General features: G+C 42.5%; 1 protein-coding gene across 4 annotated transcripts in view; it reads left to right on the forward strand.

The window, feature by feature from the left end:
• The window catches only part of SINHCAF (SIN3-HDAC complex associated factor), a 28,066-nt gene extending 17,172 nt beyond the window's left edge, over positions 1 to 10,894 (forward strand). For 3 of the 4 annotated variants that reach the window (XM_062616501.1, XM_062616502.1, XM_062616505.1), the window contains exons 2-6: positions 2,884 to 3,031; positions 5,126 to 5,225; positions 6,147 to 6,273; positions 7,626 to 7,776; positions 8,466 to 10,894. In XM_062616501.1, coding sequence (XP_062472485.1) covers positions 2,904 to 3,031; positions 5,126 to 5,225; positions 6,147 to 6,273; positions 7,626 to 7,776; positions 8,466 to 8,628 — 669 coding nt within the window. In that variant the 5' untranslated portion in view covers positions 2,884 to 2,903 and the 3' untranslated portion in view covers positions 8,629 to 10,894. Of the gene's footprint in view, positions 1 to 1,676; positions 1,899 to 2,883; positions 3,032 to 5,125; positions 5,226 to 6,146; positions 6,274 to 7,625; positions 7,777 to 8,465 lie in introns of those variants that run through there. The other variant, XM_062616504.1, reaches the window with a different exon arrangement.
• Positions 10,895 to 11,594: the final 700 nt, after the last annotated feature.

An 11,594-nucleotide genomic window follows, 5' to 3' on the forward strand; every position in this document is an offset into this window, starting at 1 on the left:
TACTGTTTTGTAGTTGAGAATTCGCATGTGAACATGCTGTTGGCTCTCTAAAGGCTTGTTAAACACGCTGTCCTCAAGAGACTGTCTCTTGAAGAAGTGCGTAGGATGCTAAGAAACAAAATACATACTCTTAATTATTTGCCTAGACGTTCTGTTGTTTATCTATCTTGACCAGCCAGGGATACTAACCTGATTTGCCTGTGTGCTAATTTGCTACATGTCCCTGAAAACATATCCAAACAGAAGTAGTTCAGAACAGTAGTTCAGAACAGTAGTTCAGAGTCTGTCCATCCCTCAACAAGCCCATTCAGCAGTTCCTAAGAAATCTGGCAACATTCGGGATAACTTTGTAGCACAAGTAGCTCACCTAGGGCTAGGTTTTCCCAGGAATGACTTGCGCAAATATCCAGCAAATGTGCACAAAGGAGAAAGGAATACAGCGCTTCAAGCCTCTGGCAAATAGCGTGAGTTGGGACAGGAGGGAGGGGAAGATCGATTCCCTCTGTCTTTCCTAAGCCTGGAGGATCTCCTTACTGATCAGCTTGTGTATGTCCCTTGCTGACAACAGGCTCTGTGACAGGTTAGGTCAAGACAAGCTATTTGGAGAGTTTACTTGTGTCTTTCCAATATGTTTGTGCAGTGGTAATTGCAAGGAGATGCAGCCTTAGGTGGGCACCAGTATTCTTGTGTAACTATATGCTAGATGGAAATGTAAACATGTACACTTTCAGGTGAATATGGGTTCCTTCATGGATCTTGTGTGAGAGTATTATCCAACAATATTTAATACAGTCTTTGGGTTTCTGTTCTCAGGAACCTGGGAACCTTGTATGTTTATTTTGCAGTGCTGTCACGCTTTGATCTTCCTCTCTGGAGTGTAGTTTCACTTTTGGAGCACAGTGACTAGGCCTGGGTTGTTCGCTAGCTTTTGCTGTGGTGCCACAAAAATACGTGGCATTTTCTTCCCCTCACACCCTCTCCCTGTCTGTCAGTAGGGTAAGCACAGTGGTAGCTGTAGTTATTTTGTGGAAGCATGTTTTTGGCCTCAATTGAACCTACTTTTCAATATTTTTTTTCTTTTGTAATGATGTGGCAAGTCTTGGGGCTGTATACTGAAGATTTTGGGTTAGTTTTCTCTGTCCTTCTGGAGCATATTAGAATTGCATCCCTTGCCTTTCTGCAGATGGAAGATACCTATACCCAAGTTGGGTTGCTGGCATTTCAAAGTCTGTGGGACTAAGAATGACTAGGAGCTCCCTCTCACCAGACTTACCTACAAGTGATGGAGATGCTGCCTTCCAGAAAGTCCTGCCTGACCTACTGGGTTTTTCAGTAGTATTTGAGAGGAGGAGAGGTGGCTTTCTATTAGGTTTTACGAGAACATGACAGCTTGGCCTTTTGTTAAAGGAAGAGGCAGAAACCTTGTGTTATATGTGTGGCTTCATCCGATTTTGCTGTTTTTTTAAAAGCAGAAGTTCTCAGCAGTGGGAACTTAATTCTGAGAGCTTCCTTTAGCAGGTGACCTGTCCCCTCTCTGAGCATTAGTGTGTGATAAGCAGCAGATTTGCTGGCTGTTTGCTCCTTGCAGTGGGTGATTGAGGCAGACCTTGCGCCATGGTCTAAGAGACATCTTAGAATGGTCCCTGCCTGTGTTATGTGACAGATGCTGTGTGGCATGTGAGGACTTGCTGTGTGTCCAGGCTCAGTGCCAGGAAAGCACCAGCTTTTCTCGGTTTTTGAAACACTGTGGGAGCTCTGTTTGCTTTGACAGCTTCTTGTGCCATGTCAGACTGTGTCTGCGCTGGGGAGTAACTGATGCTTGGGGAGAACCAATTTGGTGCTGGGGACACAGGATCGTAGAATCATGTGTTGAAGAGGTCTTTGTCATGATGGCTGCAGTAAGTTCACTTTAACCAGCATTAAAAGTTTTGGCCTGGAAAACCTCCACTGTATGTTACTGCTCTGATGGCAAATCCCAGCCCAGGTACCAAAAAGGATAGGCAGACCTCTAAGAGCAGCATGGCTTTTGGCTTTGTGGCTGACTTTGCAGAGCTGGAGGTTAAGAAGAAACAGCTTCCCTGTAAATGGGAGTACCCTTTGCTCTGGCATCACTGGCTGTGGCAGGGATGTGTGATAGGCGCATGCTGAAATGCGCCCCAGGGTCCTGCTTCCCACCCCTTTTCTAGGTTTCCTTCCCATGGAAAGCAGGGCAGGGAAGGTGGGAGGGTGAGAACTGAGCCTGTACTGACATGGAGCTGGGATGCTCAGCCAGGCCTGAGAATGGAGAAGCGCTTCTGGGTCCTGCAGTGCAAACATGGCCACCAAGGGCTGGGTGGGACTCCACCCTGCTGTTTTTAGAGTGGCTTTTCAGGTATGTCTGCAGCCTGGAGGTATGGCTGCAGCTCATTTAAAGTTACTCCTACTCACTTTCGACAAAGTTTGGCAGGGCTGTTTCCACCAAACACCAGTGGTGGTGATGAGGAAGTTCCAGTGACCCAGGGCTTGGGCAGGTTCACACGGCCTGTCCTGCAGCCTGTTTTACCACGTACATAGGGCTTTCATTAGCCAGGTCATCGGTACTCACACCTCTGGGTTGTGCTGCTGTAGATACGCCCTTAGAGTAGAATTGTGTGGTGATGAATTGTCATGAGTCTTGCTGGGTATTGCTTAACACTCCAGCTGTTGTTAATTATTTTTTCTTTTCTTTAATAAGACAGTACATTCCAGGTACATCTATTTTAAGGCAGTGCAGGATAAAGCTATGGCCTAATCTAGCAATTTCCCATCCTGAATAACAATTTACTTTTGTCCAGTGAACTGCCAAGATTTTTCTTTCCGTATCTAACAGTGATAAGTAACACTAGCTCCTTTTTGTTTTCACAGGCTACAGCTGGGAAGAAAAGATGTTTGGCTTTCACAAACCGAAGATGTATCGGAGTATAGAGGGCTGCTGTATTTGCAGAGCTAAGTCTTCAAGTTCTCGTTTCACTGACAGCAAGCGTTACGAAAAGGATTTCCAGAATTGTTTTGGGTGAGATTATTTCTTTAGTCAACATCGTGGTCAGTTATGGTGTTGCTCTCCAAGCCATGAGCCTCACATGCTGTCCCTCTTGCTCTGGAAGACTGAAGGATTAGGTTAGCAGAGGTGTGCAATTGGGAAAGTCTGGCTTCAGCATCTTTACAGCTTTCCTGGCCAGCCCAGGAGGGGCTGGATCTGCTGCTGTGTACGGTACCATTTTGTTGTTGATTTTACTGTTGCTGCCAGTGGTGAGCTGCTGTAGCTCCTAAGAGTGAAGGGTCAGTCTTGTGCCTCTCCCACCTCACAGCACATGCAGGCATTTATTTAGACCTCTCTCAGACTGTGCATTTTGCACTTGTTCCTTAGAGGAGGTGTAAATTCCCACACAAAGTGGTAAACAACACGGGTACCTGGAGATTTTCTGTGGCTCTGAAGATTGAAGGGTGTTAGGCAAAACTTAATGAGTAAATATTTAGCAGTTCCAGCCGGGTTTACGCAGAGTACCCTGTTTCAAGTGTCCCTGTCTTTGTTCAAACAGGGCATATCAACATGATATTAAACTTCCCATTGGAACTGCATTCTGATGGAAAGTGAGCATCTGGTAATTAACTTTCCAATTAGCTAATGTTGCATATGATGTTACCTGAAGGCATCAGTAAGCAAAACTATAAATACCAGTGATTTCTTTTACCAGCTGCTAGGACTACAGGTCAGTAGCTGGTAAAATAACAAAGTATTTAAACTTATTTGACATACCTTCTGAGAACTTTGAAATTCTGTATAAATTTGTGTCCCTGAAAGTCAGCAAAGCAAATTCTTCTGTGATAGCTTGTGATTATTTTTTATTTTCTTTTATTAATTTCTTTTTTCCCCTGAGGTATAAGAATTTCTCCTATTTGTGCTGTAATTTTCCATGAAACCATTTCCCTTGGAAAAAGTCAGTGTTGTCAATAGCTATTTTCTACTTTTTCTTTCCAGTCTTGTTGCATTACCTCTCATCAAAATATTAAGCCCAAGAGGAACTTCCATGCACTGTATTAAAAATTATATATACACCAGTATTGCTTCTCAAGTGCTTAACTTTATGTGTGTAAATCTTTGCAGTCTTTAGAAATATTTCTCTCTCCCCCTTTTTTCAAGAAGCACTCCTTTCATGTGCAGCTTTATAGCGCTTTGTATTTACTGTGGATTTTGTACATAAAGCTAGTGCTGACAGTTTTCCTTATCATGTTTCTTTGCTCCTGTCCTTGGCAGTGAAAAGACTGTGTGAAGACTCGTTGCTTCTTTTTGTTGTTGTTAACTATAACAAAGAAGCTTGCAATATACCAGGGCCTTTGGTCTTGTGCTATCTGAAATATGTTTGCCAAGGTAAAAATGCAGTCTTAACACTGAGCAAATAATGGCTTATCTGAGCCTGCCCCATTCATCTATAAATGCTTCAAAGTCTTCCCATTTAAATAGCTGAAAACTTCTACAGTGTATCCCCTTCATATTTGTTTTAGCATGGATTAGCAGTAGAAATGGTTTCTGGAAAAAGCTTGTTAAAGGGAGCAAGTATTGCTGTCATTCCAATGACCGCTGCTTCTGAAACCTTATCCTACACTTACGCGGGAGTGTGTTGGGTGGTATTTGTCACTCATCCTTGAGGCTCTGTGAGAAAGGTAAGAGCTGATTAAGCTTTTGTTGGATCTCTGAAGTCTGTTTCCAAATGTACATTCAAGGAATATGATTATTCCTCCTCCCTCTTTCTCCAAGCCAACCAACCCACTGGAACTGTTGAGTGGGTGTTTTTGGGGGGTTTTTTTTTTGGGGTTGTTTTTTGGATTTAGTGTGGAATGTTTTTGAAGGGTGGTGGGACTGTTGTTTTTAGTGCCCTTCTGGAAGCAGATTACAACATCTCTTATTTTTGTATGGAAGAGTGCTTTGAAAGTGAGGCTTAGTCTTTAAACTTCAGTGTTAGAGTACCCCAAATGAATTGTCATGCCCAAAAATGAGAACATGAGAACCCTTCTTGTCCAGCAATTTTTATGCTTCTTGCTGTTAGCAGGCAGAGGTGTGTGTTTATTAACTGTTGTTAAGTGGCTTTTGCTTTTTCTCCTTTACCAGGCTCCACGAGGCCCGCTCAGGAGACATTTGCAATGCCTGTGTCCTTTTGGTGAAAAGATGGAAAAAACTGCCAGCAGGATCCAAAAAAAACTGGAATCACGTTAGTCATTTATTTCTTCTCCACCCCAAAACTAACTAGCCTGTGCTTTAGTCCATCCTGTTAGAGAGGGGAGGTGCTAGTGAGAATTTGATGTTTCCTGTTTCTCCTCCCACCCTCAGCATCTTCAAGTCATTTCTGGAGTATTTGCTGTTACATGGCTCTTACCTGTCTTTGGTTTACGTGCAAATGGTGATTATGCAAGCCTGGGATGGAGTCGCAGACTAGCTTGCTGTGTAATTCCTTGTTTTCACTTGGTCCAAAAGTCTCTTATGACACTCAAAACATTTCAGATTTGGCCTCTATCCAAAATTGGTTGCTTTTTTTAAATACTTTGAACAAGCAAGGTGACTTGCTCAAGCAACACATAAATCAGTGTCATTTAGTCAGATAATTACAATGACTAATATCTTGCAGCTATTGCCGCTCATATATTCTTTTTTGATACAGCTAATTCAGTTTGGGCCTAAGGCTGGGAAGATAATCAGAATTCTTTGTGTATGTTATAATCTTTATTCAAGAAACCTTGATGGGAATGGGAACCAGAACTATGGTTATTGCTACCACTGCTTTTATTCAGAATTTAAATTGATGATTTCCAGGGCAAATGCTTGGCAGACACTCTTAACTGAACCCGTATTGGCTTAAACAAATGTTGTCTAACTAAACTGAAATTTCCAGAAATAGGAAAAAGGCTAAAGTTGAACTGAATGTGCTTTTTAAGCTAGTTTACTGCATTTTCCTACAGACTCAGCCTCTTGCAAAACAGATATAAGCGAAACATATGAGTGTTGGTGCACAGAACTGCTTTGGTTTAACTAAATTGGTTTTGAACACCTTCAGATGGGTCAGTGCATGTACTTTGATTAGAGCTATATCTGGGCATGATGCAGAATTATTATGCATGCATTTTCTGTGTTCTAGGTGGTAGATGCCAGGGCTGGACCCAGTCTTAAAACAACATTGAAACCAAAGAAAATGAAAACCCTCTCTGGAAGCAGAATAAAGAGCAATCAAATCAGCAAACTGCAGAAGGAATTCAAGCGGCACAGTAAGTGGATCCAAATGGATTTTGGCAATAAACTTTAGCCTCCCTTACCGTAGTTTACTGTTAACTGGCTGAGCTGAATCACCACCTAAATTCAGTTATATGCTTACACATTTGGACACTCACTGTTCTCACACTCCCTTGTACTCCAAGGGCTCAGGAAGGGGGTGGAACGAGGAGGAAGAGCTGGTGTGCAGTGTGGGCTGTGGAGAAGCAGTGGGGGGAATGGGAAGCCTGGCTTGAAAGTGTAGGCAATTGTAGGCAATAAGCTTATGCCCCATGGTTAAATGATGTGTCTCTAGAAAGAACTTCTTGGGCAAGACTCACTGAAACTAAAGTTGGAAGAGGTTTTCCCCTGCTCTCAGTAATGCACTATGGCCATTTCAGTTCTTTTCCCAAGAAGCAGTGTTCTGTTCCTAGCTCTGTCAGCCATTTTCTTCTATACATGTTTTCAGCCAAGGCTTTCTATTTAACCCAGATTTTTCCCTCCGGCTTTAAATTCATGCCATGTTTCCTCTCTACGGTTTCCTTACACCTTCCTCTGCCATTCTGTGATTTCTTTGCACCACCTCTTAGATTCTTCGAATAGATTTGGATTTGTATCTTTCCAGCAAAGCCATCTGCCAGTTATACTCTAAATACATATTAGTACTTCAGGTTTTTCCTCTAAAGCAAACCTTCCAGCTCCTTACCTGTTACTGACCTGGTCTCCTCTCTCTTTCAATTATCGTACCTGGCCTGAAGGAAGAGTGCTGTAAAGAATCAGTAAAGGTCCTGACGCAAAGGGCTTGTATCCTCATTCAGTGAGCTGTAGTTGATCTAATTGTGTTACTCTAGGTACTAGAGATAATAACTATAAAGGTAGTCAAGTAGACCCTCTGTTGAGGTATGTGTCTGCACAGAGTCCGTAGTCCATAGTCTCGATCCAGCAAAAGCTCAACCTGTTGCATTAATGAGAAGAGCTTTGCAACTGAATGGGTAAAAAAGGACGTTTACAGTGAGAAAGTACTAGGTTTGAAGCACAGATCTTCATCCTCTTCAAGGATCTTCAAGTGATTCCAGAGCAAGAACAGGATCTTTTCCAAAGGAAGGCCAGCGTAGGCTATGTTTGAGAGCCAGGAACTGAAACCTCATCCTGAACCTCTTTTTCCCTTGTGTATGGGTTGTGTGCTCTGTCTCCCAAATGCTCATAGTCTCTACTGAAACTGGCAAGGGCAAGTGAAAAATGGGTTGAGGTTTTTCTTGTTAAAGTCTGTCTCTCTGTTCCCTATGTACCTGTGACCTGTCAAAAGTCAGGAAGAGGGTAAGTCACTGGGTGCATGTCCTGATTCTTGTATTTATTTTTTCCCCTGCAGATTCTGATGCCCACAGCACCACTTCAAGTGCCTCTCCAGCTCAGTCACCCTGTTACAGTAACCAGTCTGATGATGGTTCTGACACAGAGATGAGCGCTGGGTCCAGCAGAACACCAGTTTTCTCCTTTTTAGATCTCACATATTGGAAAAGGTAAAAAGCAACAGAACGTGTGCTCTGTGCAGATAGCAATTCCCGTACACAGTGCTTGATTCTGCTGAACTTCAGGAGTTTTAAGGATGTATTTTAAGTTGCACAGTATTATATAATGTCTGTCTGTGGAAAGAAATGCCATGTGTTTAAGGCATTTTCTTCATCTCCCTCCAGTTCCCTAAATACTAATACAGTTGCACTTAAGAGGTAGGAAAACCACAAGATTTTCTGGGAGCTGATGAGCTTGTTATCTTTTACTGCTTGTTGTGACACAGTAAGCCCTTGTTCAGTTATTGCTTTATTGAAATTGTTCTGACTTTGCTGCTTCCTCTCAAATCATGTTTGCAAGTGCATTGTAGTCAAGGTCAGTTCAGCCCAGATAGCTGGGTATGTGAAACTTCCCTGGGAAGCAAAATGGGAGATGTAGTTTTCTATAGACATGGGTTTGGATTTGGATTACTTTGTTGGGTTTTATTTTTCTTAAAGTGGTGTTGTGGATTTAGAGACAGACTTGTTTTCTCCCTGAGGAGGTTTTTCCCTCCTATCCCTGAGCCAGAGGCTCAGAAAAGTTATGTTTTGGGTCAGACTGATTTTTTTTTTTTTTTTTTTTTTGTATTTCTGTAAATTCTCTATATTCTAAACACACACACACACAAACTATCTGTGTCTCTCCCTGCCATTTCTTCCAGGCAAAAAGTCTGCTGTGGAATTATTTACAAAGGGCGTTTTGGGGAAGTTCTCATAGACACTCATCTCTTCAAACCTTGCTGTAGCAATAAAAAGTCCACCACTGAAAAGCCAGAACAAGAAGGACCGCAATCTCCAGCAATCTCTACCCAGGAAGAGTGGTGACTTCCTTGGATAACTGCAGAAGGTTATACAGATCCTCTTTTTCTCTGGAAAAATACTAGAAAAGTGACTTGACTTTGGACACCTGCTATGCTGCCAAAAGACTATTCCCTAGAACTGTTTTTTTGGGTTTTAGTGCTACAATTCCACAAACTCTGAAGCCAGTTTATATCCTTTCAGAAAGACTGTATATAATATTTAAGATTCTATGGAACACTTAGCAAAGCTGAATGCTGCTGCAAGGTTGTCGAATCTTTTCTCCCCTTCTTCCCCCTCGCTTCACTAGTGAATTTGAGGGTGGGGTTTTGTATATTGAAAGTATATGTAGTTCGTGTTCCTGTATTGACAGAAGCAGTGGTTGTAAGGCTTTTTTTTTTTTTTTAAGTTTGTTGGTAACCTCCCTTAAACCCCCAAGAAAATATTTCATTCTTAGACATGAATGAGTCAATGAGATGAGCTAATACATAGAAATGATATGTCACCTCTCTAGCTATATAAATATATATTTTTAAAGGTGTGGAGATCTCACCCTATACTACTGACGTAACAAAGACAATTATTTCATCCCCCCTATGTGACAGACTGGCAAACTGCAGGCATCTCTACTACAAATGGTAGCTATCTGAGAAGGCCCCCAACATAAAGTGCTCTTCAAGAAGGGGTGGGAGGGAGATTTACCCAAGGCCTAAACATAGTGAGATGGGAGGCTACTTTGGTTTAACCCAGTGGCAAACACCCTGGGCTTCATATTGTAACTGACTGGCAATTAGAGGTGGACCAAGAAAACATCTTGATGCCCAAGTTAGGTATAAGTGATGGCCAAAACTTAATAACTGCTATCTGCTGGCCCAGTGCAGCTGAAATGTGACCACAGATCAGACTTTCTGCTGGTTTGTGACCTGACACAAGAACCAGACCCCTTGATAAGCAAATCAGGTTCTGGTCCACAATCTGAGTGCAGCTTGGGGTCTGGATTCATGATTGCTGTTTTGGAACCCTTCCCCTGCAGTGCTTCTTTGTGTTTGGATTTGGGGTTTGTTTTTTCGTTTGTTTGTTTAAACAGATCAATTCTTTTGTGAATGCAGAGTATGAAAAGTTGTGTTAAGAATGGTGCTGTGCTGAATTGAGGCAGCTCTGTTTGCATATGTGATCAAAAGGTAGTATTTCTTACATGGTTCCCAGACAAAGTTGTGTGCCAACCATTGTGACACACCTTCAAACTCCACTTTGCCTGTAGGGTGGAAGCAGCTTCCTGAAGAGTGTGCTGCAGATTTAGCTCCCAATTGCTTTATGTTCTTTTTATGAAGGTTTAATTTGTATAAGCTGGGAATTCTGCTTTTTCATTTGTTTGCTTCTGTTTTGGGGGGAGGGGGGATTTTCCTTACTGTTAATCTCTTGGGATATTCTACGATGGATTGTTACAGGCTTCCCTTTCTGCGAGAGTCATCAGCATAATACTGTGGTGAGTAGGGCTTAGGACTGGATTTCCATGTAGTCTCGCTTCCTGAAATGGGAATGATTATCAAATTAAAACATAGGTAGGGAAAGATGTGCAGGTTTAAAGAGAAGCCTCTACCCTCAAAGCTTGTTTCTTCCTTAATTTTCCCTCTCTTTCCGTTGGGTAAGCCAACCTCAGGAGAGAAAGGACAACTAGGGTAAGCAGGGTTTTGACATATCGCAGCCTTACAGCTTTCATTGGCCTTTGCTTTTCCTAAGCTCCCTGAGATTCTGAAGGGAGGACAAAGCTGCCTGCCTTGCTTTCATCTGCAACCAGATAGAACCATTCAGGTTGGAAAGTACCTGTAATACCATCAAGTCCAACCATGGATATAATGGCTACTTGCTTGAACAATGGCTTAACTGGGTTGGTTGTGTTTATTAGGGGCTTGAGCAAGAGTTCTAGCTGTTTTTTGCAGACACCTGCTTTCATTTCAGTTTGTCTTCTCAGCATCAGTAATTCCATACACCTAAGGCTGCAGTGTTGGTGGTAGGATGTGCTCTGATATGGATCATCTCTTCTGTATTTATTTATTTATTGCTAGATTTCAATCACCAACTGCTTCCCCTACTCCCTCCCACCTCTTCCATTCCTGGTAGTAATGCAAACATGAACTGTATGTAGTCATGCACTTTGTATTAATGTATTAGAAATCTATGGAATCTGTTTTGTACTTTTATACTGTTCAGACACCTGTAATCCGAACTTTTTTTTACTAGGTTAATGAATAAATTTAGACTTATTTAGAAAATAAAACCATTTCTCTGTTTATTTCAGCTCTGTTCCATTACTGAGACTAGGTGTTTAAACCAGCTCAGGCAGCCTGTGTTTCTGTTTGAACAAGACTGTTTTTGAGGGGGCAGGAGGGGGAATTCTCTTCCTATTTAATTTGGAAAGAGGAGCAGAGGAAGGGAAGGAGATGGTGTTTATTAAGATAGACAGCTATCTTGGGGCAGCATCACAGAGTTTTTCCCTTGGCACTGCATGTGTCAGGCATTCCTTTACTGGGAATGGGTGGTGCTTACATTCCTGGGGGGCATGCTCTCTGTCTAGCTCATCGGCCCTCAGCAAAGGCCAGCTCAAGCAACGGTGTTCAAGGGTTGGTGCTGACAGTATTTGGAAAGCTCCCTTTACAGATCCAGCCAAGTCAGTGGAACAGACTAGTGCTGCTCGGCTGGAGCCTTGAGCGCTTCTTCCCGCGACAGGCGTAGTCAGCTGGATAGGCTCCAGTAGACTGGTGGGAGCAAGGTCTCTGGCAGGAGGTGGCAGTGAGTAACTGTGTCTAGAAGACGAGGCTGTTCCCTGATAATGGGGAAAACATTGCAGCTTGAAGCATGATGGCTTGTTCAAGGGATTATTTTGGACTTTGGTAGAGTCACTGATTTATTCCTGCTGATTTAATGGTGGTCTTCTTATAAATCAAGCACAATGATATCCAGAGATTCATGTAGAAATTATACTGGGGAAAGCT

This window comes from Pezoporus occidentalis, unplaced genomic scaffold (assembly GCF_034315485.1).
Source record: "Pezoporus occidentalis ecotype Australia unplaced genomic scaffold, CSIRO_AGI_Poc_V1 ctg19, whole genome shotgun sequence".
Classification (NCBI taxonomy): Eukaryota; Metazoa; Chordata; class Aves; order Psittaciformes; family Psittacidae; genus Pezoporus; species Pezoporus occidentalis.